Genomic DNA, 21,904 nt, shown 5'->3' with positions numbered 1-21,904 from the left:
AATCATTAGATAAATATGTTGATCTATAAATATGTTGATCTATCTAATTATATAATAAGCTTTTTATTAAAGTAAAAATAAATTCATCATTAATGTACTTTATTATTTCCTTAAATAAAATTTACGGAATTGCCTAATGTGGCTAAAGTATATATGACAATTAATGATTTTGAATAGTAAAGATTTGATAAAAAAAAATAGTGTATCTTCTATCATATTTGTTTAATTTTAAACTATTAAATAAATTAAACAACCACAATAACCATATAATAAAAATTTAGATTTTTATGTATATCTTATATTTTGAATTTTTACAAACGGCTATAAATTACTAAAACTGTTAAAAGTCTCAATTTCAAATTTTATGATCCATGGTTTAAAATTTTTGTTATGACAAAATACAAATATTACAAAAATTATATAAGTAAAAAGTCTAATTTAATTAATTATTAAGATTAATATATATACCGTTTTAAATTAAACTATACACCATATAAAATACAATATTTTAGTTTCAAAATTTACTTTGAACAATTTTTTTTATAAAAGTTTTGAACGATCATTGACAACTTATTTTTTTCTTCTAAATTATAAATTACTAAAACTATTAATCTCACAATGAAAATTTTATTATCAGTAATTTAAATTTTTTTCTATAAAAGATACAAATGATAAAAAAAACTATATGAGTAGAAATCATCATTTAATATACATTAATATTAAAAATATACTAAAATATATTATCTATGTTAGTATCATTTAGATTTAATAACATATAATATCAAATATAAAAAAATATATTTTTTGGATTAATAAAATTGATTTATATGTTCGCACCAATTTAATTATATATTTAATAGTTACTGAATTTTAATTATTTAATATATATTTATTATTTCATAATATGTAAAAATATTTAATACATAAAATAATTTATATATATAATGTTGATCCCGCACAAGGCGCAGATCTTAACCTAGTCTATATTATAATAGATGAGTTTTTGCTCACTCCTCAGCGCGCCACGTCAGCGTTTTGTGGGTCCTACTTTTAAAAAATATGAAAAATGTCAAATCCATGGCTCGAACCCGGGTTATTGAGATATAAACACCAACATCTATACCACTAAGGTAAATGATACTTCGTACATTGATGGTCGAACCTAATATATATTTATGAAAGTCGGAAGCTCTTGCCTCTTCGGCTTCCTCTGAGAGTCGGGCCTACAAGTGCGTTATGAGTTTCATTTTTAAATGAGATTCATCACGTTATATGAAAAAAGCTCAAGTTTGCAACAATTATAGTTTTCTAATATTGTAAATTGTTGTAGTTTAACATGAGTTTGGGTTCTTTTCATCACTGTCTCAAACAAGTCTGAGTTACAGAGTTGCTCCATGTGTCTGTTCGTAATTTATTTTTTCACCGGTGAACTCTTCATGTCCACATCTTAAATTGCTTGATCATAAATGTTCCTGATTTGTAGCCTCTATATATATATGATTCTCATCTTTGATGAACCCAATCTGCATCTCCACAAAACTCATTGATTCCTCTTAGATTTAACCAACTTCTAGAAAATGTTTCTCTCTGCCTCTCGAATTCGTCAAACAGACGTCTCGACGTCCGTCACTCAACCTTTGAATCTCTTCGTCTTGGCCGTAGTAGTCAGAGCATAGCCTCTGGCTTCCTCGCTTTTGGGATTCCCCGAACTTCAAGAAAGACAGGGAGTTTGTGGGAATCACGGTTCTCTTCCTTGATGAAAAGGTAAGTTAATCTTCGATCTATAACACTTATTTAACATAACTGTTTTAATTTATTTCCTGATTCTTTGATGAATAATATTATTTGCAGATTCCGTGATTCATGGGTTTGATCCCGTCGGACGTGCTAATCACTACATGCCATCTTTGAAAGCTGGTTCCATTGTGAAAGTCGATCGTTTTGAGGTTTCTAGGTGCTCAAGCATGTACAGGATAACTGATCATCTATTCCTCATTCGTTTCATCTCACTAACCATTATTGATGAAGTCATCACGGATGCTCCTGAGATCAATCTTCAGTGGAGATTAGACTGTTCGACAATCTCCAAGTGATTGCGAACACAAACCTAGAACTCTCAGATATATTATCATATTGTAACTGAGTTTATATTATGTTTTGATATCATAACTGATATTTAAACTCATAGATGTGGTTGGAAAAATCCGTTCTGTCCAGGGCTCTGGCCTCACCAAAGAAACAACTCGAATCGTTATCTGACTCCTCATCGATCCGTAAGAAACAATCAACACATAATTCCCTTTATATTACTGTCTATATTGTGCTAACATCAATAATCAAAAATATTTCATACCCAAGATTTGTGGTCGTATATTTATCTCTCTTATTTATCAATCTAATTTTATACAAATCTTTATTTTACTGTTTAAAAGAAACCACAATAACCCAAGCAATCAAAACACAAAAAATTAGAATCTCAAAAAAGACAAATCATTAATAATCACCTCTCTTTTTGTCTAATCTTATAAATAAACTTCAAAACAAATATACCAAACCAATCAACTCAACTAAAACTCTACGACACATACATTGAGCCAGCTAAACAAATATAAAATACACGGCCAAATATTTAACAATTTACAAACTTACTTTCACATATGCTTACGAAAAAGATGAAGACGACAACTAAGATCAGTGGAATTACCTAAACAAAAAAGCAGAGTAAGTTACAAACTCTGATAAATACAACTACCAATGATTTTTATTTACATATTACTCATCAAATAAAAGAGAAACAAACACAAACACACCAGGAGATATAAGAGACAATCTCAACAGACAAAAATGCGGCAACAACATCTCCTCCTGCTCACTCCTCTTGTCTTATAAAAATAGCTTATATGCTCAATGTCAACATGTCAGTCTTCTTATGAGAAATACATATATTCGTTTAAAACCCATTAAGACCCAAATACTAATTATCACTCATTTTATAGTTATTTCTACAAGTCTTCATATATTTGTTTTAAAAGTCCGGTAAAAACAACAAGTTTAAAAGTAAAAAAAATATAACCAACATAATAAGAATAAAAAAAATTATTACTTAATACACACAACTTACACAACTAAACTGAAGAAAAAAATATCCAGAAACAAAAGGTACTCTCAACAAACTTAATATAATTTATGTAATCTCAACAGTACAAGTAACAAATTAAAAAGACAAACAAACAATAAGTCTCAGTGACACATCAAACAACAACACGAACTATATCAATCACATTACTAACACAGTTTAGTCCTTCATGAGTGGAGAACAGTGCATACACAGTACATCATCACAACTCTAACCCTATAACAATAAAAAACATAAAAAACAATGATCAATCCAAAACGCAAAATTCACAGCTACAATAATCCTAACAAATATTGAGATGAAACAAGAAATATGTCTACAACTCCGCGTTTGCGCCCCTAGTTAATATAGCATGCAGCTTCTGCTGCATACTGCTTATGATGTTTATTGCTACTGTTCTACCAATCAAGGCCTAAATCTGAATTCTCGGGTCCTGCTATCTTTTTTCAATAAACATGTATTGAGAATCAAATAATGTCCGTGTTTAAAGAACTGGAGTGCAGGTATTTTCATCAAAAGCCATTATTATTCTCAAAACCAGAATTTTAGAGAGAACCCACAAAAAAACTGGAACCAAAATTTGAGTAAACGTACACAGAGATTGGACAAATGAACCATAAGAGATACGGAAAACACAAGTTCGGGAAAAAGAAAAGAACTGAAGCTAATTGAAAGGACCAAAATGTAAATAGAAAGATAATTTCAGATTTGAAGTTGAGTAGTAAAACTTTAAATATGAAATTTTATTTTTCAAAATTCAAAATTTTATAAAGCAAAAAAATTATATATTCGAAGTTATAAAGTTTTCTTTAGATGCTCTATGAGAGAGAGAAAAGATTTTAAAACGTCGCATATTTTGTTTTCGGATTAGGAAATTTGATAAATGTGTGAAAGGATTCACAATATAGTATAGATTACTTTGACTGAAAACGGAAAATATATATAATCATCTTGATATGGCCTATAGATCTTTTATCCAATGATAATATGACACGTATACAGAGACAGAAACCTTTAGGCATCGTAAGTCGTAACAATAACCGGTTCAAATAGATTTACTGTTTCTGCCTAAAAGGTACTAGCGAGTTGACTCAGTAATCTCTGGTTTCACTCGTCGTCGGATAAAAAAAAAGAGCATTTCCTTTTCTCTCACTGAGACGGTCAACTTCCCTTAAATCGGTAACGATTTCTCAACTCACAAGTCAATTGGTTCGTGAATCCGTCAATTTGATTGGGAAAACTTGGGTTTCTTTTCTCGTTTGGTTTAATTTGTGTTCCATCTCCGATGTTCTGTTTTTGCAGATGGCGACTGAAAAGCCTATTACTACGGAGACCGTTGCTCTCACCGAGAAGAAAATGGACATGTCTTTAGGTGTGTGTGTGTGTTTTCTTTTATCTTTAATTTTTCTTCGTAAGCTCATCATACAAAGATGCATGTATCATTCGTGTAGATGCTATTATCAAGATGTCAAAGAGCAACACCAATGTCAATAAAGGCAAGAAACTGAGAGCATCCGTAAGCAGTCTTAAGCTTCTCAATACCAATGGTGATGTCTCTTTATTGAACCACTGATTGTTGTTTTTGAGGCCGCAGAATAAAAAGGAGAAGTTTAATGGTGCGGCCAAAAACAGTACGGTAAAAGCTCAGCGTTATATGGACTCACGGTCTGATGTTAGACAGGTTAGTACTTAGTATTGTTGTTTCAATTTGTTGTTGTCGTTAGCTTCTTTGTCTTGTCATTTGCTTTGTGTTTATGTTCTGACTTTATATCGTAATTTTCAGGGTGCTTTTGCAAAGAGAAGGTCTAATTTCCAAGGAAACCACTTTCCTGTTACAACAGCTGTTGCTCGTAATGTTGCTTCTGGTGCTCCAATCCGTGGTAGACCTATTAACGCTGGAAGGATGGCTAATACGAATCAATCAAGGTCTAGACTGCTTGATAATTCTCTGATCAATTTGCTTAATAACATGGGCTCCCTCTATGCTATTCTACTTTCTCTGAGGTGAGAGGCTTATAAGCTCCTTACCATCGGGTTTGTGTACTTATGTTTCGTAACTCCTTGCTGGGTGATAGATGGTGTTCAAAATAGCTATTCAAAATCATGCAGTTGAGTCTAAGGGGGTATTTGGATTGGAGGAGTAGTCAGAGATTAGTGTGTTGGTGGTACTTATTAGATTTGAGGTAACTGAAGGGGTTCAGGCTCATTGACCAAAGACTTTGCTCATCTGTTAATAATCTGTTACCAAGAACACGGTATCAGAAGGTTGATCTATTGATTGATCCCCCTGCAAAGCTTTTCCAGTTATTCAGCCGTTTTTCTTTTGTGCAGGTTCATTACTCCACCAGCTCAGTATGGATCTGCACCAAGAGGGTTTGTCGCCAAGGTAAATTATTTATATCTATATCTTAGATCACCTTTTTGCTATTCAGTTAGCGTGGAAACGACCAACCAACCATGCATGAGTAGTGAACAGATCCAATATGTGTATCCTGTGTGTGTTATTATATGAGAATTATGATGACTTATTGGCATATCCATATCAAAATAATGAATTGATCTTGATCTGCAAACATAATGCTGCAGCAGCAATGGGAGAAGATAGAGCAGAAGCAAGCAAATGGAGGAGGGCAGAGGCAAGGGCCTCAGACGCTGGACTCTCGGTTTGCAAACATGAAAGAAGAGAGGATGAGAAGGTTTGCAGAAAAGGGAAGCAATGTAGGCAACAATGGTGTTGGACTGCAGTACCAGCAGCAGCAGCAACAACGTCCCTGGGGAAGAAGAGCCGCAAGATTCCCCAACTGATTTATGTGATCCACAGAACAATGGCGTTACTATTAATGCAGTTTGGTTTGGATTCAATTTATGAAGTGTACGACATTCATTTATGAATCTCTCTTCTTGGAGACTAGCAGAAGAGGAAATATTGAATCTTTGGTTGTAATTGGTGTGTTCTTTTGGTCAGGGAGAGATATGGACATTGACCAGTTTGCCCTCTCATCTCTTTCTTGATTGGGAAGCTTGCACAGAAATGTAATCACATGAAATGAAAGATTTCCCCTTGTAGTATTTGTAAGCTTTGATTGGCACATCAAAATAGTTAACTAAGTTCAATTATTAATCCCCGGTTAATCCAATTAACACTATAGAAGCGCCTCAAGCTGTAAAGCTTTGATGATAACAAGGAATGCTGGTAGTTACCGAACCAAAGCCTAGAAACTGAAGTCTTGTTAAAAAAAACATCTTCATTGATTTCTCTGAAGTTGCAGAAGATGCTCATCCTGTGTTGGTGAATGTTTTGCATTTGCAAGAGGAGACTGCTTAGAGAGGACGAGAGAACCACTTCTCTTCGTTCTTTTCACTCTGTAATCATTGTATTGAAACAGATTGAAAAAAACTTGATGGAATTTATAAGAAGCTCATGAGATTCACCACCAATGGTGGAGAGAGATGATCAGATATTTGAGAGACCAAAACTTGATATTTCTAACGGGAATTTAACTTTTCGTTCCGGTTTAGCCGGTTCAGTTTGTCAACTTTGTAAGCTGATTAATAATACGACGGCGTTTTGGACCTCTGTAAAGCTTGCAAAGCCACTCGCGTTTTCCCGCTCTCTCTCTCTCGTTAGAGAATGACGATCACCGATCATCACTTTGCATCAGCTGGTGCTAGTATCATCTTGTCTAGTGGATCTGAACTGGTACGACTCTTGTTTTAGTTCGTTTTTCTGAGTACCATGTGAGGAGGAGTTCTTGCGTTGCAGGGGGTTTCGTTTGCGATGTAGGTTGAGCAGTTTGTTGATACGTTCCAGCAGATGAGACTGAGCGTTGGGGAGGAAGCTTCGAATCGTCTGGTCTCTGAAATCGGTTTTCTATTTATCCATTGGAGTGAATGATGACTGCATCCATTTCTACATAAGAAACATCTCCAACGTGCAGAGTCTCTACTCTCCCTGGCTTTTTAATCACTTCTTGGCTTCTAATATGAAACAGGAGCTCAAGGTTAAGAGCTCATTTCTATGTTTTTATATATCTGCTCTTGGTGGTAGTAGTAGTACACAGGGATAAACAAGTACGATTCCAAGTCCGTAAAAATGAAAGCTTTTATACTGATTATTACACAACAAGTCGCCTATATATAAAGACCAAACCTAAACCCTTGTTCTATTTTGGATCTCTGAATGCTATCTGAAAGCTCTTTAGGCTGCCTATTGATGCCCCTAAATATCACTGAGCTATATATGTTTTCTTCATCATTGAGTATTATATCATCATTTGATCACCACGAATAAGATAAGTATTATGTTTGTTTCACAGACCTTGTACAATGTTAAAGTGAGAAGGATGGTGGTGATGGGGTTGCCACCCATTGAATGTGCACCGTACTACTTGCAGAAATACATAAGCCATAATTGAGAGTGAGCAGAAGATGTGAACAGCATGATCATTGAGTCCAACTTCGTCATGAGATAGATACACTGTCGATCAGCTTAACCATGAGCTTCGAGGCGTATGACGTGTTTGAAACCGCTATGGATAGCCTCAAGAACCACCAACTCTATGGTAAGCAACAAAGACAACACTTCCATCTCAATTCTTAATTCAGAAAAAAAAACTTTGATTGCTAACAAAATATCATTATAATCCACTTGAGAAGCTTCCATATATATAGAACGGAGTATCCGTAGCCTCTATGGAGCTTGCTGATCATGTTGGAACTCTCTAAATGTGAAAGAGGCTTCTCAGAATGTAGTTTAATCTTAGTCGTGTGCGTGTTTGTGGGCTAGGGAGGTACAACCGTACAAGGGATAGTTTCCGTGCATCTCGCCTGAGATGGCTTGCTCCGACGCCGCGGGATATCTATGGTGGGACCAGTTTCATCCTACAGACGCCGTTAACGCCATCCTCGCCGACAATGTATGGAATGGTCGGCACTTAGACATGTGTTACCCGAGTAACCTAGAAAAAAATGCTCCATGCTTGAAAGTTGAAAGAAGAAAAAGTCAAAAAATGCACATATAAAAACATGTTGTAAATGCCCATTGTATATCATATAGTTTCTTTCCACTATGGGGTTGATTTCGAAATAAAGAAAATTTGCAGGGGCCTTTTGGATTTAAAAGGAACGGAACATACGGGGCTGAGAAGAAAATAGGTGAAGTGATGTCGATCGAATTCAAGTTATACAACGCTGGGCTCAATTTATTTGTGAGTTCACGTACATGAATCAGAAAGTTAGACTAGTCGACCCAGAAAGGTGAATAAAGCACGTGTTTCTTTCGTTGTATAAATGGAAATTTTTATTCTTCAGCGAGGCGTTCCCAAAAAAAATAAATAAATGAAGACGTAGTTTCATTTATTTCCCTTCTTAACCCTCAAAAGTCTGTATTGGGCCTAGGAGGTGACGTCATCTTCTCCCTCCGTGAAATTTCACACCTCTTTCCCGTTTTGCCCTTGGCGAGAGGAAAAAACTTAACCTTTTTCATCAATTTCGTCGGAAGATATTTTAATATCATCCTGGGGTGGGTTTCTGGAGATTTTTCTCTTAGGTTTCGTAGTGTCTGATCCGAGGTAGGTGGATTCTTCTCGTCGGAGGAAATCGATTTCATCTTTGATCACTTCGTCTGGGTTTTTCTTTTTTTTTCTTGTGTTTCCAGAAAATGGAGCTCGATTTCGACGCTGGGAACTTGCTTGAAGACGAAGCTGCTGAAGTTGGACATAATGTTAGCGTAAACTTGGACCTTTCTGTGCTTATTTTTGTTGACCTAATCATTGGGTCCACTTTTTTTTTTTTTTAATCTTTTGAACCTGGAGCTTAAACTTGGAGCTGCAAACACTTGTATATGTGGCTTCAGAGTTATAATCATGAACATTAACCGCTGTGTAAAGGATTTTATTTTATTCGTGTCACGTTTTCTTACTCTCAAGGATGAGGTTTTGTGTAAAAGTGTGTTTGTGCATTAGTTTTGATTTTTTAGTTTGTTTTTGTGAACAGGATATGGCTGGATTTGAAGGGGAAAGGTGTGGGATTTGCATGGACATCATTGTTGATAGAGGCCTTCTTGATTGTTGTCAGCACTGGTAAACAATAGCTTCTTTCCCTTTAGCTCTATGTTTTCTTTGAGTCCTCCTTACAGCTTCCTCACCTCACTGCTTTGTGTGCTAGTGCACTCTGTCTCAAGCAGCATGAGACTGATAATTTTTGTCTGTGTTTGATAAATCTTCAGGTTCTGCTTTGAATGCATTGATAATTGGTCTTCGATCATGAACCTCTGCCCTCTCTGTCAGAGAGAGTTTCAGCTGATTACATGTGTCCCTGTAAGTAGTCTAATATCTCTTTCTTTCAGTCTCCAACATTTCTCATCGTTTTTGTAAGTGGAGTTAGCTGATATGTTTTTGTTTGTTTGACTGTGAAGGTGAATGATTTTGGGGAAAGCAGCAAGGTTGATGAGGTTTCGCTATCTGGGTACTATTTTCATGCTTCTCTTTTCCTCGCTGAAGAACTTTACTTTCCTCAACGATCTAACCTGGTGTCTTTGTTGAGTGGCTTATCATGTATACTAAATGACATAACATGATCAAGTGATTGAAAAGTTCAAAATGGAAATCTTCTTACTATAGATTACTGTAATGCTGAAAAACTGCTGTAATCTGCTGACGTTAAGCGTAACTATCATATACATGTAGGGATGAAGATTGGTGCGTTGAGGAGGACACTGACGCCCTCTCTTCTCCGTCACACTACATTGACGAAAATGTAAGTATTGTCATATATGCCTTTTCCAAGTCACTACAAACTACGTTGATTACCTTTCCTAATCATTTTGTAGGCAGTTATCTGTTTAGATGGAGATCTCTGCAAGATCCGTAACACTTTCAATTACATTGGAGGGGATTCCAACCTCGATACATCAATTGCTTGTGATTCTTGTGACACATGGTAACTATTGCCTGTTGAACCTTATTCATGGCCTGTTTCTTATGTGTAATCTGTCATCTTGGTTCTTTTACCTCCTTTGTTGGGTAACTGAAGTTCTTTGTCTGGTGAACTCCTGGTGCTATCTAAGTTGTTACCGTGCCAGATAATGTTTGTGTCTTCTGTGCTTTTAGATAAAGATTATTGTGTTAATAGCTTAGTTTCCCTACCGGTTTTTAGCGATCACCATCGCAAGAAGGAAGTTTATTATATGATATGTATACTGGTCTTTGTAATCTTGCACGTCCATGTACTTACTTTCTATTGCTCTAGATTGTTCATCTTTAGAGCATTCTTTTCTGGTCTTATAATTTGATCATAAAAGCTACCTTCTAATTGTTTGCTTCCTCTATGTCTTTACAGGTATCATGCTGTTTGTGTGGGTTTTGATCTGGAAATCGCATCAGAGGATACTTGGGTATGTCCGAGGTAGGTTCCATTCATATAATGACTATAGATGATTGCATAAAATATGATTCGATTTATTTCACCAATGCGGCGTTCATTTAATTGTCTTTGTTAGTATTAGCCGATTAGGTAGACATAGTTTTATGGGAGAGCATCGAGCCTTTCACTGATTTCCTTAACTAGAAAAGATACAGTTAACCATATTATCCCCTTTCTCTATATTTTTCAGCTATCTTGTCATAGTCTCTCGTCCTTTGTGTGTGAACAGGTGTCTCTCAAGTGAAAAACCACTCGAATCTGATGCTTCACCAATGGAGACAACAAAGTCCCTGGAGATTCCTGAAAGCACAAATAACGGATGCTCAGTCGAGGCAATTTATTCTGGAAATTTTTCAGTCACAGTTGCTGATGATGGCGAGACAGCTCTTGTCGTATCAACAGTCAAAGGAGACGAATGGCCTATGAAACCAAGTGATACCACTGCATCGTTAGTTCAAGCTACGGTGTACGGAGATCCTGATAACTCGGGTAGGAAGGAAAATACGGAGCAAGTCCCAGGAAAATCGGAGCTCATGCAGTCCTTACCACATCAATTATCATCTGAATTACCACTTGAGTCAAATCAGCCGTTGTTTGCTGCACAGATGGAGATTAGAGCAGGTATATTGGTTATTAATACAAAGTTCTCTGAGCCTTAGTTGTGCGTTCTTGTCACGTATAGATTCTCAATGTGCTTTGTCCCTTGTTGCTTCTGGGCGTGATGTTTTTGCCTTCTGTGCAACTGTAGACCCTGTTATAGGACTTGAAGAAAAGGAGTGTCTACCGGTCAATGTTGAGAAATGTAAGAAACATACTTTCCTTTGTTGTCATGCTTATCTTCTGCTTTCTTTCATTTTTATGGCTAAATGCAAATGGATCATTACCTACATCTGCATAGTCTAACATGGTCCAACATGATGTATTGTGTTTGCCAGCTCTTTCTAGTGCAGCCTTTTCCAACTCAGATGTTGCTAGTGTTGTCAGCTTAAAGAGAAAACATTCAGATTGCAGGTCAGTTTCACAGACGAAATCTTCTTTTCTTGGTACCATCATTCCCTCTTTACTCTGATTGGTGTCAAATGTTTGAGCGTGTGTCATTTCTTTGTGCCATTTCTTTACCAGCCGTGATGATGACAATTCGAAAATCAAGGCAGAGATTGCAGAACGTCTCGTTAAACCAAAGCTAGAGGAAATGGAAAAAAAAGCTACCATTCAGCACGAGAGCAGATCCCCTTCAAACAATACAACTGTTGATATATTCAGCATTGTTAAAGGATTTGGGAGTAAAAAGAAACCCACGCTTCCAAATACTACGGATAAGTCTTCAGAAGGAGAGAATGCTGTTGGTTTGAGGGTAAAGAAGATTAAGAAGACACCGGAAGATGATAAAGAGTCATTGGTTCTGGTTGAGAAACTAAGGAAAGAAATAAGAGAGGCCGTTCGTAACAAATCAATGGAAGACATCAGAAAAGACCAGTTTGATCCAAAACTCTTGGCCGCCTTCAGAGCTGCTGTGGCAGGTTCCAAAACGGATGAAGCACCTAGAAAAATTCCGGCTCTGGCATTGAAGGCAAAGAAATTGATGCTGCAGAAAGGAAAAGTCCGAGAGAATCTCACTAAGAAAGTTTATGCAGATACAAATGGGAAGCGGAAAAGTGCATGGCATCGGGACTGTGAAGTTGAGTTCTGGAAGCATCGGTGCATGAAAGCTGGAAAGCCTGAGAAAATTGAGACTCTGAAGTCTGTTCTTAGCCTCCTGAAGAAAAATCCAGCTGATACCGAGAAAAATGTTTCAGCTGAAGCCCCACAGGCTTCAAATCCTATTCTCTCCAGATTATATTTGGCAGATACCTCTGTGTTCCCGAGAAATCATGATATCAAACCTCTTGTGGGATCGAAAGAAACAGGAATGGACAAGACCTTACCAAAGAGCAGTGATGTCAAAGGGAACAACTCAAATGCTGCTGGATCAAAAATAAACTCGGGAAGCAAACCGCCTATTTTTGAGAATCCGGATGAGCTGAAGAAAGACAAAAGGAAATGGGCATTGCAGGTTCTTGCAAGAAAGAAAGCTTTAGCAGGCAGCAACTCAAGCGAAGATAAAGAAGGCTCTCCTGAGCTCAAAGGGAATTATCCATTGTTGGTGTGTGATTCTCGGCCCTTGCTTTGTCAGCTTTTACATATCTGTTGTTTTGAAATTGTTGCTTGTTTGTTTCTACGATTGCTGTCAGGCTCAACTTCCAGCTGATATGAGGCCAAACCTTGCGACCAGTCGCCATAATAAAGTTCCTGTTGCAGTTAGACAGGTACTTGAATAGCTTTTTACTTCAGTTTCTAATTCTTCGTGGTATTGTTTAGTTCTAGGCTCATAATAAGTTACCTGGTTCTAGATATTGAAGGGGAACTCACTGGCTTTTGATATTCTTTTAGCTCTGGGTTTGATAGCAGAATAGGCTTGAGCTATTAGCACATGTTTCACTTGTAGAGGAGGTCTACAATACAAGATTTCATGCTTGTCTATAGCTTAATGAGTGCCATGTGTACACGGTTATTTGTTGTTGATTTGAAAGAAAAAAAACTGGTGAAATAGCTAGCCAATCACTCTATGTGCTTGTTTTTGTTCATAAGCCAATCACTCTTGCTGCAGGCACAATTATACCGGCTGACAGAACATTTATTGAAGAAAGAAAATCTTCTGGAAGTTCGAAGAAGTGCAGCAACAGAACTAGCCGTTGCAGATGCTATAAATATCGAGAAAGTGATCGCTGACAAATCAAGTAGCAAGGTTGTGTATCTGAATCTATGCTCCCAAGAAATACTGCACCATTCAGAGAGCAAAGCGATGGACAATAAGGCTGTAGAACCAACTACTTCACCACCACTGTCTAATAACGGAATAGAACATGTCGATGATAAAGATTCAGATGATTTAGCTGTCCTTCAAGCGCTCAAAGCAGCAGGTCTCGTTGATTCACCACCAAACAGCCCGAACCGTTCATCAGAAGTTCCTCCAGATAAAGAAGACAGTTCTCTGGACAAAGCTAGGGAGGTAGTAGGCCCAGATAATGTACTGGACACTGGTTCAGTTCCTGATACAGACATCTTTGGGGATTTTGAGTATGAGTTGGATGACGAAGACTACATTGGTGCTTCCAAGGCTACAAAAGCTTCAGAAGCACATCAGGATGAAGGTTTGACTAAGGTGAAGGTAGTTTTATCCACTGTTCAACCTGAGAAAGTTCTAAAACAATCTAAGGTCTTGGGGAATGAAGAAACAACAATAAACCAGGAAGGGACAACAAAAGGTGAAGAAGATGGGAAGAGCTTTGTTCCTATGGAGCCTGTACCTGAAGCTGAGGGCGAGGGAGAAGGAGAGGGAGGTGAGATCCTTTCTTTAGCTGAATGTGAAGAACTCTACGGACCTGGTACAGAGAAACTAGTTGAGAAACCTCTCACTGAAGGATCTGCTGATAACGGTCTTCAAGCTAAAGCACCTGATTCAGAGTGTGAGAGCAACACGCACAGGGAGTTCATTGCTTCAAACTTCGAGAAGACTTCCATTCAAGAGAAGAAACTTCCCACAAGGATCCCAAACTGTAATCCAAGCGAGAAGCCGTCTAAAGAAGAGAAAAGCAAAGCTGATGGGTTCAGTGACTCCATCATCAAGAAGGTAATAAAAGCTATTAAATTTCTTATGTCAAAATCGCCCATTTCCCGACAGTTCTCTCCTTTTGTTCTTTTATAGGTTGAAGCATACATCAAAGAACATATCAGACCACTGTGTAAGAGCGGAGTGATAAACGTGGATCAATACAGGTGGGCAGTGACGAAAACCAGAGAGAAAGTGATGAAGTATCATAGCAAAGCCAAGAGTGCTAACTTCTTGATCAAGGAAGGCGACAAAATTAAGAAACTCGCCGAGCAATATGTTGAAACCGCCGCTTCTTCGTCCACCGGAGCTCACCACAAGGACAAGTGCAAGTGACAAGCAGCAGATGCGTAAATAAGATGACGAAGGAAACAGCTAGTTCAGTCTTAAAAACAGTATATAAATTTAAGTTATCCATCTTTTGTCTTCTCCACGAGTTTTGGAGATTATGTCCTCTCTCAACAGGCCATTGCATTAGAACGCAGTTATGGAAAAAGAAAAATTTGAAGATGGGAAGTTATATTACATGGAAGAGATTATTCTCATTTGTCAGTTTAGAACTTATGGTATTTCATATAGTGAAACATGAAAAATTGCGCTTATAGTCGCTTGGTGTGGTTCGCGGTGGCGAACAGATGTATGTCAGCTTCAACCTTCAACTGATTGGGACTCCACAATCAATCAACTTCAATCGCTCGCTCGACTTCAATCGCTCGGTGGTAACAAAGACTTGAGACGTTTAACTATCCTGGCCTTCCAAGCTACAACCTACTGGTTGTGGAATGAAGAAACACAAGACTCCATCAACAAACTTTCCGTTCTTCAGATACGCTGATCTCCTTGCTTGACAGGCAGATACACAACAGGATCCAGACCTTCAGAGAAACAAATGGTCGAGCTTCATCGGCGATGTCTCAACTATAGTTTCTCCGCTCATAGAAAGTGATCGGTTCTTCCTCAACTGAATGGCTAATGGGCCTCCTCTTTACCTTCAGCAGTCCAACTTAGTTCTAAAATATGTGTGTTCTGTTTATCACTGGGCATGACCCATAGACCTAACACTAAAGCCGCTTTAGGTTGTATCTCTTTATTTCTTTTAGTCTTTAATATGAAAGCCAAGTTACAAAAAAAAAAAAAAAAAAGAAACATGAAAAATTTACGTGTGAACATACTTTTCCTTGGACATATAACACGTTTGACATACTTTCAGTTTGGTTACTCATTAAAAAACATAAAAAGTAATATTTCGTTGGTATCTTAGTTACACGTTAAAAAACTTAAAAAACGCATCACTTTCTCGAGACCACACCTCTTTCACCCGAAAGCTTCTCTTTCACACGAACCCCAAAACCATAGATTCTCACCTTCACCACCATCAAAATATGAAAATCAAAAATTCTTAATTGGATTTCAACAAAGCTGTCTGATCTTTTTTAAGATACGACGAATCTGAGCCTACCTCTTCCAATTTAATTCTAAACCTCTGGTAGTGATTGACGGAGATCCCCTTTCGTCGCAGAACAGCGGAGACCGCCGTATAAAAATCCTGAAAGACGATCCATGACCACATCACCCTTGATCATTTTCATCTGCTATTCATGACCACATCTCACCTTTTCGAAGCTCCTATCCTCTAACCATCAGATCCACGTCTCCATAACCTACACTATCACTACTACCACTGTTCAAAAATTTCATATTGCTTGACCAGTTTTATGCGTTCACATCTATCAATCAATTCAAATCAAACATATATAACCATAAAACTACTTGACCCTTGACCACAAATCTTGGCCACGTCTACAAGTTTCAAATACATATATTTTTAATATAATATCAAAATTAAAAATATATATATCAAATTGGATGTAATAATATAGAGAATAAAAAGTTACAATTTATTATATCAAATAAATTAGCTATATATATTTCAGCAACAAAAAAATAACAGAACAAAAATGGAAGGGTAAAATAATATACTAATAGTATATCAAAAAAAAGTATGAAACTAAACTACTTTCTACCTTCTAGTTCGGTTAGTTTTAATTGTCCACCAGAAGGACTTTATGGGAAGAGAAATAGTTAAAATAAAACATAGAAAAATAACCTGATACGTAAGCTGCTCGTGAAACATTTGCGAATAGGATGCGGGTTCTGTCCAAATGGCTAGGTCGGTTCAGTTTATTCGTTTTTTTGTTTAGTTTAGTTAAGCACAAAATATTGCTGAATCTAACTGAACAAAAATTTTGTTTTGCATGTGGTTAGTTTGGTTAAGAAAATGTTATCAAATTAAAAAGATTTTGGTTTCCGTTTAATTTTATCTAAGAAGTTAGATTTTCTGGTTAATTTTGATTAAAAATTTGGTTATTTTGGGTTGAAATTTGATGACTACTTTAGTTTAAAATTTAGGTTTATATTGGTATCGTTATAATTTATTTTCAAGAAAATGAAAACTGAACTAATAACAGAATCTTTTGAGTATACCAAATATTGTTTTGTCTTTGGGTTATTTATTAAATCAATTGCATCAAAGTATTGAATCTAGTAAATGCTTAACCGAAGCAGATTGTCAAAAAGCTGACTCCGGTTGAAGAATCGGGGGCTCACTCAACTTATACGTAGAGTGAGCTAACGGCTGCCACGTAGGATCATCGAAACGGCACCGTTGGAACCGGGACCAAACCGGACAAGAGGAGAAATCTCCGATTACCTGATTTGGTTAACCTCTCCGTTTTAAAACAAGACGACAGAACACTCAGAGAGAAGCCGCCGCCAAAAACAAACCCTAAAGATGGATGAAGAAAGCAAGGTGAAGATCGAGGAAACGGTGCGAGAGATCCTGAACGAATCGGACATGACGGAGATGACAGAGTTCAAGGTCCGTAACCTCGCTTCGGAGAGACTCGGCATCGATCTCTCTGACAAATCTCACAAGGCGTTCGTACGCGGCATCGTCAAGTCGTTCCTCGAAGAAGTGGAGTCGAAACAACAACATGAAGAGGAAGAGGAAGAAGAAGACAGAGCTAAGGAGGGAAACAAAGAGTTGGACGATGACGGCGATCTCATCATTTGCAGGGTAAGGGGTCACTAGAAAAAGCAATAATCTCATACTCTGATTCAAAACCATATGAATTGTTTATGGGTTTTGTGTAGCTGTCCGATAAGAGGAGAGTGACGATTCAGGAGTTTAGGGGAAAGAGTTTGGTTTCCATCAGAGAGTATTACAAGAAAGACGGCAAAGAGCTTCCTTCTTCTAAAGGTACTACTACTACACTCTCTTTTTACATCTTACTATATTAAATCATTTACTTTGAGTTCTTGTTGTTTTGGATGTATTAAGTTCCATTTTTAGTATACTAAAATGCTTAGACCCATTTTGTTGGCTGCTCACCATGTTTTCTATTTTTTTCCTTTTCTTTTCTTTTATGGATAATATAACTTGAAAAATTCTTCAGTCAGAAGTCTCCCTTTAGGGTGCTGAATTTAGTTGACTCTAGTCTTCCTTTGAAGAGGATGACTAGCAGCTTTCATGTTTTGGATGACGTTGGACCTCACAACAACAACAATCTGCTTACAGATAAACAAATGTATCCGAAGATGACTTCTTCAAACACCATGACTATGTTCCTGAATAGTATTGGGTGATGTTCACACTCATGCTGATTAAAACATCCCTAAATAAACCTAGGAACAACATAGTCATGGTCGTTAAGGAACTCATCTACCCTTGTCAAAATCCATAGGAGTCGTCCGGAAGATTAATGTTGTGAGAGGTTCATCGTCATCCTCATTAAGACCACACGCAATCCGCTCTTCGAAAAGTATAACAAACTAGTGAACTGTGTTCAAGCAGCCAAAATGGATATGCCATGATCTATTCCCAGTCTCTGATATATAAATATTTTATTATTATGTATGCAGGAATAAGCTTAACAGACGAACAATGGTCAACATTCAAGAAAAATATTCCAGCCATCGAAGATGCTGTCAAGAAAATGGAATTGCGTATCTGAAGAACATGTCATTCTCCTCCTTTCAGAAACATATGCAAGTGTCTGTTGTGGTGCAAATGTTATTGTCTCTATGTAACTTATTTTCTTTCTTCGGTTGGTCGTAATGTTTTTCTAACGGTACCTGGCGAACGAGCCACTATCATCAGTATTCAGTGGTACTAGTATCTATATCGGTTTAACCGTTTCAACAAAGCCACTCTCTTAGGAATTGTTTACAACTCTTCCATCACCACTTTCCCTTTCCAAATTCCGTTTCTTCTTTACGGCGCCCCTTGAATCTTCGGCCCAACTCTTCTAGGGCTTAGTGTACCTTGCTTAACAACGTATTCAATAGTTTTCTTATTTATTGGCGGCAACGAGCTGCAACTTCGACTTATATAATACTCTTCCAAATTGTTTTGGGAACCTCTCTGAACTGAAAAAAAAACTGAGTTTGAAACTAAATTTTGAGTTTGATTCGAGTGCTTTTCGGTTCACGATGGGTTTATTAATAGAATAACCCTCGGAAAAGGAATTTGATCAAGCAGTCTCTTCGCTGTCGCTAGAGAAGTATGTGACAAAGATCCACTTTGCTGAGATGAGCTAATACGTGAGCTAACACATATGTGTGCTATGAAGATAGAATATGTTGGAATTCATGATTTTATGATGTTGTTGGTTTGTTGGGCTTAGAAAAGGAAAAAAAGATATATGTTTGAAGACGAATTTACGTTCTTCATTAAGCAAGTTGAAATCTAATCTTAGGGAATTACATTTTTACTTAGCCCTGAATTTTCTTCAATATTTACAATTATATGCCATTGGGCTTATACACAGTTCGTTTTATCTCCTTTCTCCTCTTCGTTTTGTTTTTTACGAACTCTCCTCTTAGTTTTGACTTTTGATTGTTATATATCTCACGAACTCAGATTTTCCTTCCCGGTAATCAGACTTATATTTTGCGTTTGCGTATTGTGTTGGCTTTTAATAAATCTATCTCTAAAGAGAAACTCTTTTGTTTATTTCTGATCAAATGGATTGGTTCTTTGTTTTATATATTAAGATGTTGATCTGATCAGCTGTTTAATTTCTTTTGTCTTTCTCTTTTCTCTCTCTGTTTCACACTCTTCTTTGATTTTGAATCTTCTATCTATCATCAATGCTCAATACTTTCTCTTGGGAGTTTATAAATCTTTGCTTATTTGATTGGCGTAAGTAAAGGCTATAGCAAAGTCTCTCTTTTTCTTTTGGACAAAAACAAAGTCTCTCTATCGAAATTAAGATTTGAGTTGTTGAAAATCTTCTTGGTTTAGTCCAGCTTTTGTTGCTAAATCATTGTGAGCTTTTCATTGTGTTTCTTTCCGGTGTTAGATGAAGAATCATTCAATTTCGAAGATGAATTGCTTGAAGAGAGGAGCTGGAGAAAGGCGTTCAAAGAGCTACTGGGGCTGTCAGAATTACAACGATATTGATCTTCCTGCATCGTTATTGTGAATTCGTCAATACCTGTTGTGGCCAAACCTTATCTTTACTTCAATTGGGCTTATATTGGACTTTTAACATTATGTTTGAATGTATTCGTTGTTGGGTTTGATTGGGGCTTTAACATCGCCATATGTAATTTCCTTGTGGACTTCTCTATCGATAGAAAAACAGAGGACAAAAAATACTCGAATTTGGTATCGAAATAAAACCGCTTAATAAAGACAAAAAATCAAAACCGGAAATTAGACCCTTTTTTTAATCAAACTATTGGTATGTATTTGAATATCGATGGACACTCCAATCTTAACAAGATCTTCCTTAAAATAGACAGTCAATTAAGAAAAAGATTCCATAAATAATTACATTTAATAGTTTATAGCCATATTTGAACTACCATAACTTATACGCAACCGATTTTAGATATTTTAAAAAGGAATATTACTTTACACTCATTCTCTATTCTTGCTTTACACGTAAATTTTTACACATGATAAAAGCAAAATTCCTCAAAGTAGTTTCCTATACTGTAATATGGTCTTCTTTTTGCAAAAAACAGGATGGCTAGATTTTCCTGGTTCTGGTCTGCGTCTGGAGATAGGTTGCATTACTCCTTCAAAGGTTCCACACTTCCACTAAGTGAATCTTACAACGAACATGTTCCTCCTCGCAAAAGATACTCTTTTTTTTACGTAAGTAATTCTTCCTTTCCACACTTCCACAAAGTTAAAATCGGTTGCGTATAAATTATGGTAGTTCCATTGAAAATATATATTTTTTGTCCAAAAATAAGTAGTCCATTTATAATATAGATATAATTAATTATTTCAAAATTTTATATTAAGGTAAAAGTATAATCTAATATTAAGATAAATAAATGAAAACAAAATAATTTATTACTTATTGTATTTCTAATCATTTATCCATGCTAAAAATACATTCAATACAAAACAACAATCAATACTTTCTTCAAAATACTCTTTGCGATTCATATTAAGTATCATTTTAGCTTTTAAATTTTGTTTCATTATTACTATCTTTTTACATTTCCAATGCATATCTTAAACAAAATTTTCAATATTTACCATTATTTTTATTCTTAATTCATGTGTAAAATCCTTTAACGACACGAAACAGATGGAATAGTATATAATAAAAAAAAACGATATTCAATTACAATAATAATACAACAATAATCTAATAGCATTTATCTACAACAAACACATCAATTTAAATAAATATCCGCACGGACGCGCAGATCAAGCTCTAGTTTGGTTTAAATATGAAGTTTTCCATTAAAAAACAGAAATTGTTTTAAATATATTTGGAAGAGTTGGAGAGAAGTTATGATATGATATATAAAAGAAAGCATGGTCTATGAAGAAGACACCTCATAAGAAAGAGAAATGTTTCATTGTGTAGTGCCAGCTCTTGGAGAGTGCTCAAGATGCATTTGCATATGGTCTTTTATTTTTTTTGGAAATTTTCTTTATAAAATTAGGGTCTTAGTTTGTTAGCAATATATATATATCTTTATATATAAAGTTGGTTTTTTCCCTTCTTATGACATGTGGAATGGGGGTTTGTTGACATGTGTCCTCATATTTTTTTTTGTATTTAAATTCTTTTTCTTTTATATTATTGCAATTTTCTCCATCAATTTCTAATTGTGTATTATATAATCCTTCTCACACTTATTGGTCTCTAAAATTCAAGAAATAAATAAAATAATATAAATATATTTTAAATATTTAATTTATTCGCACCTAAAAATAGCAAGACTTTTCATCATTTTATTATTTTTACTAATTTTTATTATTTCATTTACAAATTATATTTATTTCAATATTAGTATCATAAGATAATCAAATTAAGAATAAGAAACTAGACAACCAACACATAAACTAAGAAAGCAGGCCAAAGGGAGAATAATAATCGAAAGGCCAAAGCCACCAAAAAGCAGGAAAATATATGCCTAAAACACCGGAATCACAACCAGTAGCTAAAAAGAAAGAAACACCTCACAGACTAAAAAAGAACATACAATACGACATGCAACTGAAAAACTACAAAGCTCTGGATAGAAGGGACCAAAGCTCCAAAAGACTAACTCCGCACACCTATACCAAGGAAAACATGGAAAGAAAAGAAACAACTTGAGAGAGGGAGAATGGAAGACAACCACCAAAAAATCAGAGACTAAACTTGAGACCAGAAATAACC

At 36.1% G+C, this 21,904-nt stretch overlaps 3 protein-coding genes and 1 pseudogene across 11 annotated transcripts; all 4 read left to right on the top strand.

The window, feature by feature from the left end:
- Positions 1–4,205: 4,205 nt before the first annotated feature.
- LOC106329494 lies at positions 4,206–6,205 on the top strand. Of its 8 annotated transcripts, none has more exons than XM_013768166.1 (7): positions 4,206–4,315; positions 4,439–4,508; positions 4,588–4,652; positions 4,731–4,817; positions 4,920–5,062; positions 5,468–5,522; positions 5,726–6,205. In XM_013768166.1, exons 2-7 carry the CDS (start codon positions 4,439–4,441, stop codon positions 5,939–5,941), a joined length of 636 nt encoding a protein of 211 aa, XP_013623620.1. In that variant the 5' UTR covers positions 4,206–4,315; the 3' UTR covers positions 5,942–6,205. The 8 variants fall into 8 exon arrangements, with proteins under 8 accessions (XP_013623620.1, XP_013623619.1, XP_013623618.1 ...); XM_013768165.1 differs by having other exon boundaries at positions 5,723–6,205; XM_013768164.1 differs by having other exon boundaries at positions 5,720–6,205.
- A 562-nt stretch (positions 6,206–6,767) lies between these two features.
- LOC106330034 lies at positions 6,768–8,361 on the top strand (annotated as a pseudogene).
- Positions 8,362–8,520: 159 nt separating this feature from the next.
- LOC106335397 (uncharacterized protein At4g10930-like) lies at positions 8,521–14,759 on the top strand. Of its 2 annotated transcripts, none has more exons than XM_013773913.1 (15): positions 8,521–8,706; positions 8,793–8,858; positions 9,131–9,216; positions 9,363–9,453; positions 9,552–9,601; positions 9,823–9,892; positions 9,966–10,075; positions 10,475–10,540; positions 10,788–11,179; positions 11,307–11,360; positions 11,494–11,569; positions 11,681–12,701; positions 12,790–12,864; positions 13,206–14,228; positions 14,304–14,759. In XM_013773913.1, exons 2-15 carry the CDS (start codon positions 8,796–8,798, stop codon positions 14,541–14,543), a joined length of 3,417 nt encoding a protein of 1,138 aa, XP_013629367.1. In that variant the 5' UTR covers positions 8,521–8,706; positions 8,793–8,795; the 3' UTR covers positions 14,544–14,759. The 2 variants fall into 2 exon arrangements, with proteins under 2 accessions (XP_013629367.1, XP_013629366.1); XM_013773912.1 differs by having other exon boundaries at positions 8,793–8,864.
- Positions 14,760–16,929: 2,170 nt separating this feature from the next.
- LOC106331596 (RNA polymerase II transcriptional coactivator KELP) lies at positions 16,930–18,409 on the top strand. The gene is made up of 3 exons (XM_013769986.1): positions 16,930–17,283; positions 17,361–17,466; positions 18,129–18,409. The coding sequence occupies exons 1-3, from the start codon at positions 16,999–17,001 to the stop codon at positions 18,218–18,220; spliced, it is 483 nt and encodes a 160-aa protein (XP_013625440.1). The 5' UTR covers positions 16,930–16,998; the 3' UTR covers positions 18,221–18,409.
- The last annotated feature ends 3,495 nt before the right edge of the window (positions 18,410–21,904 follow it).

This window comes from Brassica oleracea, chromosome C3, assembly GCF_000695525.1.
Source record: "Brassica oleracea var. oleracea cultivar TO1000 chromosome C3, BOL, whole genome shotgun sequence".
Lineage (NCBI taxonomy): Eukaryota > Viridiplantae > Streptophyta > Magnoliopsida > Brassicales > Brassicaceae > Brassica > Brassica oleracea.
This window is presented reverse-complemented; position numbering and strand designations above follow the sequence as displayed.

Bases quoted from the DNA above. Each gene is read 5' to 3' on its own strand.
- LOC106331596 (XM_013769986.1), top strand. From the start codon at position 16,999: ATGGATGAAGAAAGCAAGGTGAAGATCGAGGAAACGGTGCGAGAGATC. The intron at 17,284-17,360 runs GTAAGGGGTCAC...GGTTTTGTGTAG, and splicing joins GCGATCTCATCATTTGCAGG to CTGTCCGATAAGAGGAGAGT. The intron at 17,467-18,128 runs GTACTACTACTA...TTATGTATGCAG, and splicing joins AGAGCTTCCTTCTTCTAAAG to GAATAAGCTTAACAGACGAA.
- LOC106335397 (XM_013773912.1), top strand. From the start codon at position 8,796: ATGGAGCTCGATTTCGACGCTGGGAACTTGCTTGAAGACGAAGCTGCT. The intron at 8,865-9,130 runs GTAAACTTGGAC...TTTTGTGAACAG, and splicing joins AAGTTGGACATAATGTTAGC to GATATGGCTGGATTTGAAGG. The intron at 14,229-14,303 runs GTAATAAAAGCT...GTTCTTTTATAG, and splicing joins GTGACTCCATCATCAAGAAG to GTTGAAGCATACATCAAAGA.
- LOC106329494 (XM_013768159.1), top strand. From the start codon at position 4,439: ATGGCGACTGAAAAGCCTATTACTACGGAGACCGTTGCTCTCACCGAG. The intron at 4,653-4,730 runs GTAAGCAGTCTT...TTGAGGCCGCAG, and splicing joins GCAAGAAACTGAGAGCATCC to AATAAAAAGGAGAAGTTTAA. The intron at 5,141-5,467 runs GTGAGAGGCTTA...TCTTTTGTGCAG, and splicing joins GCTATTCTACTTTCTCTGAG to GTTCATTACTCCACCAGCTC.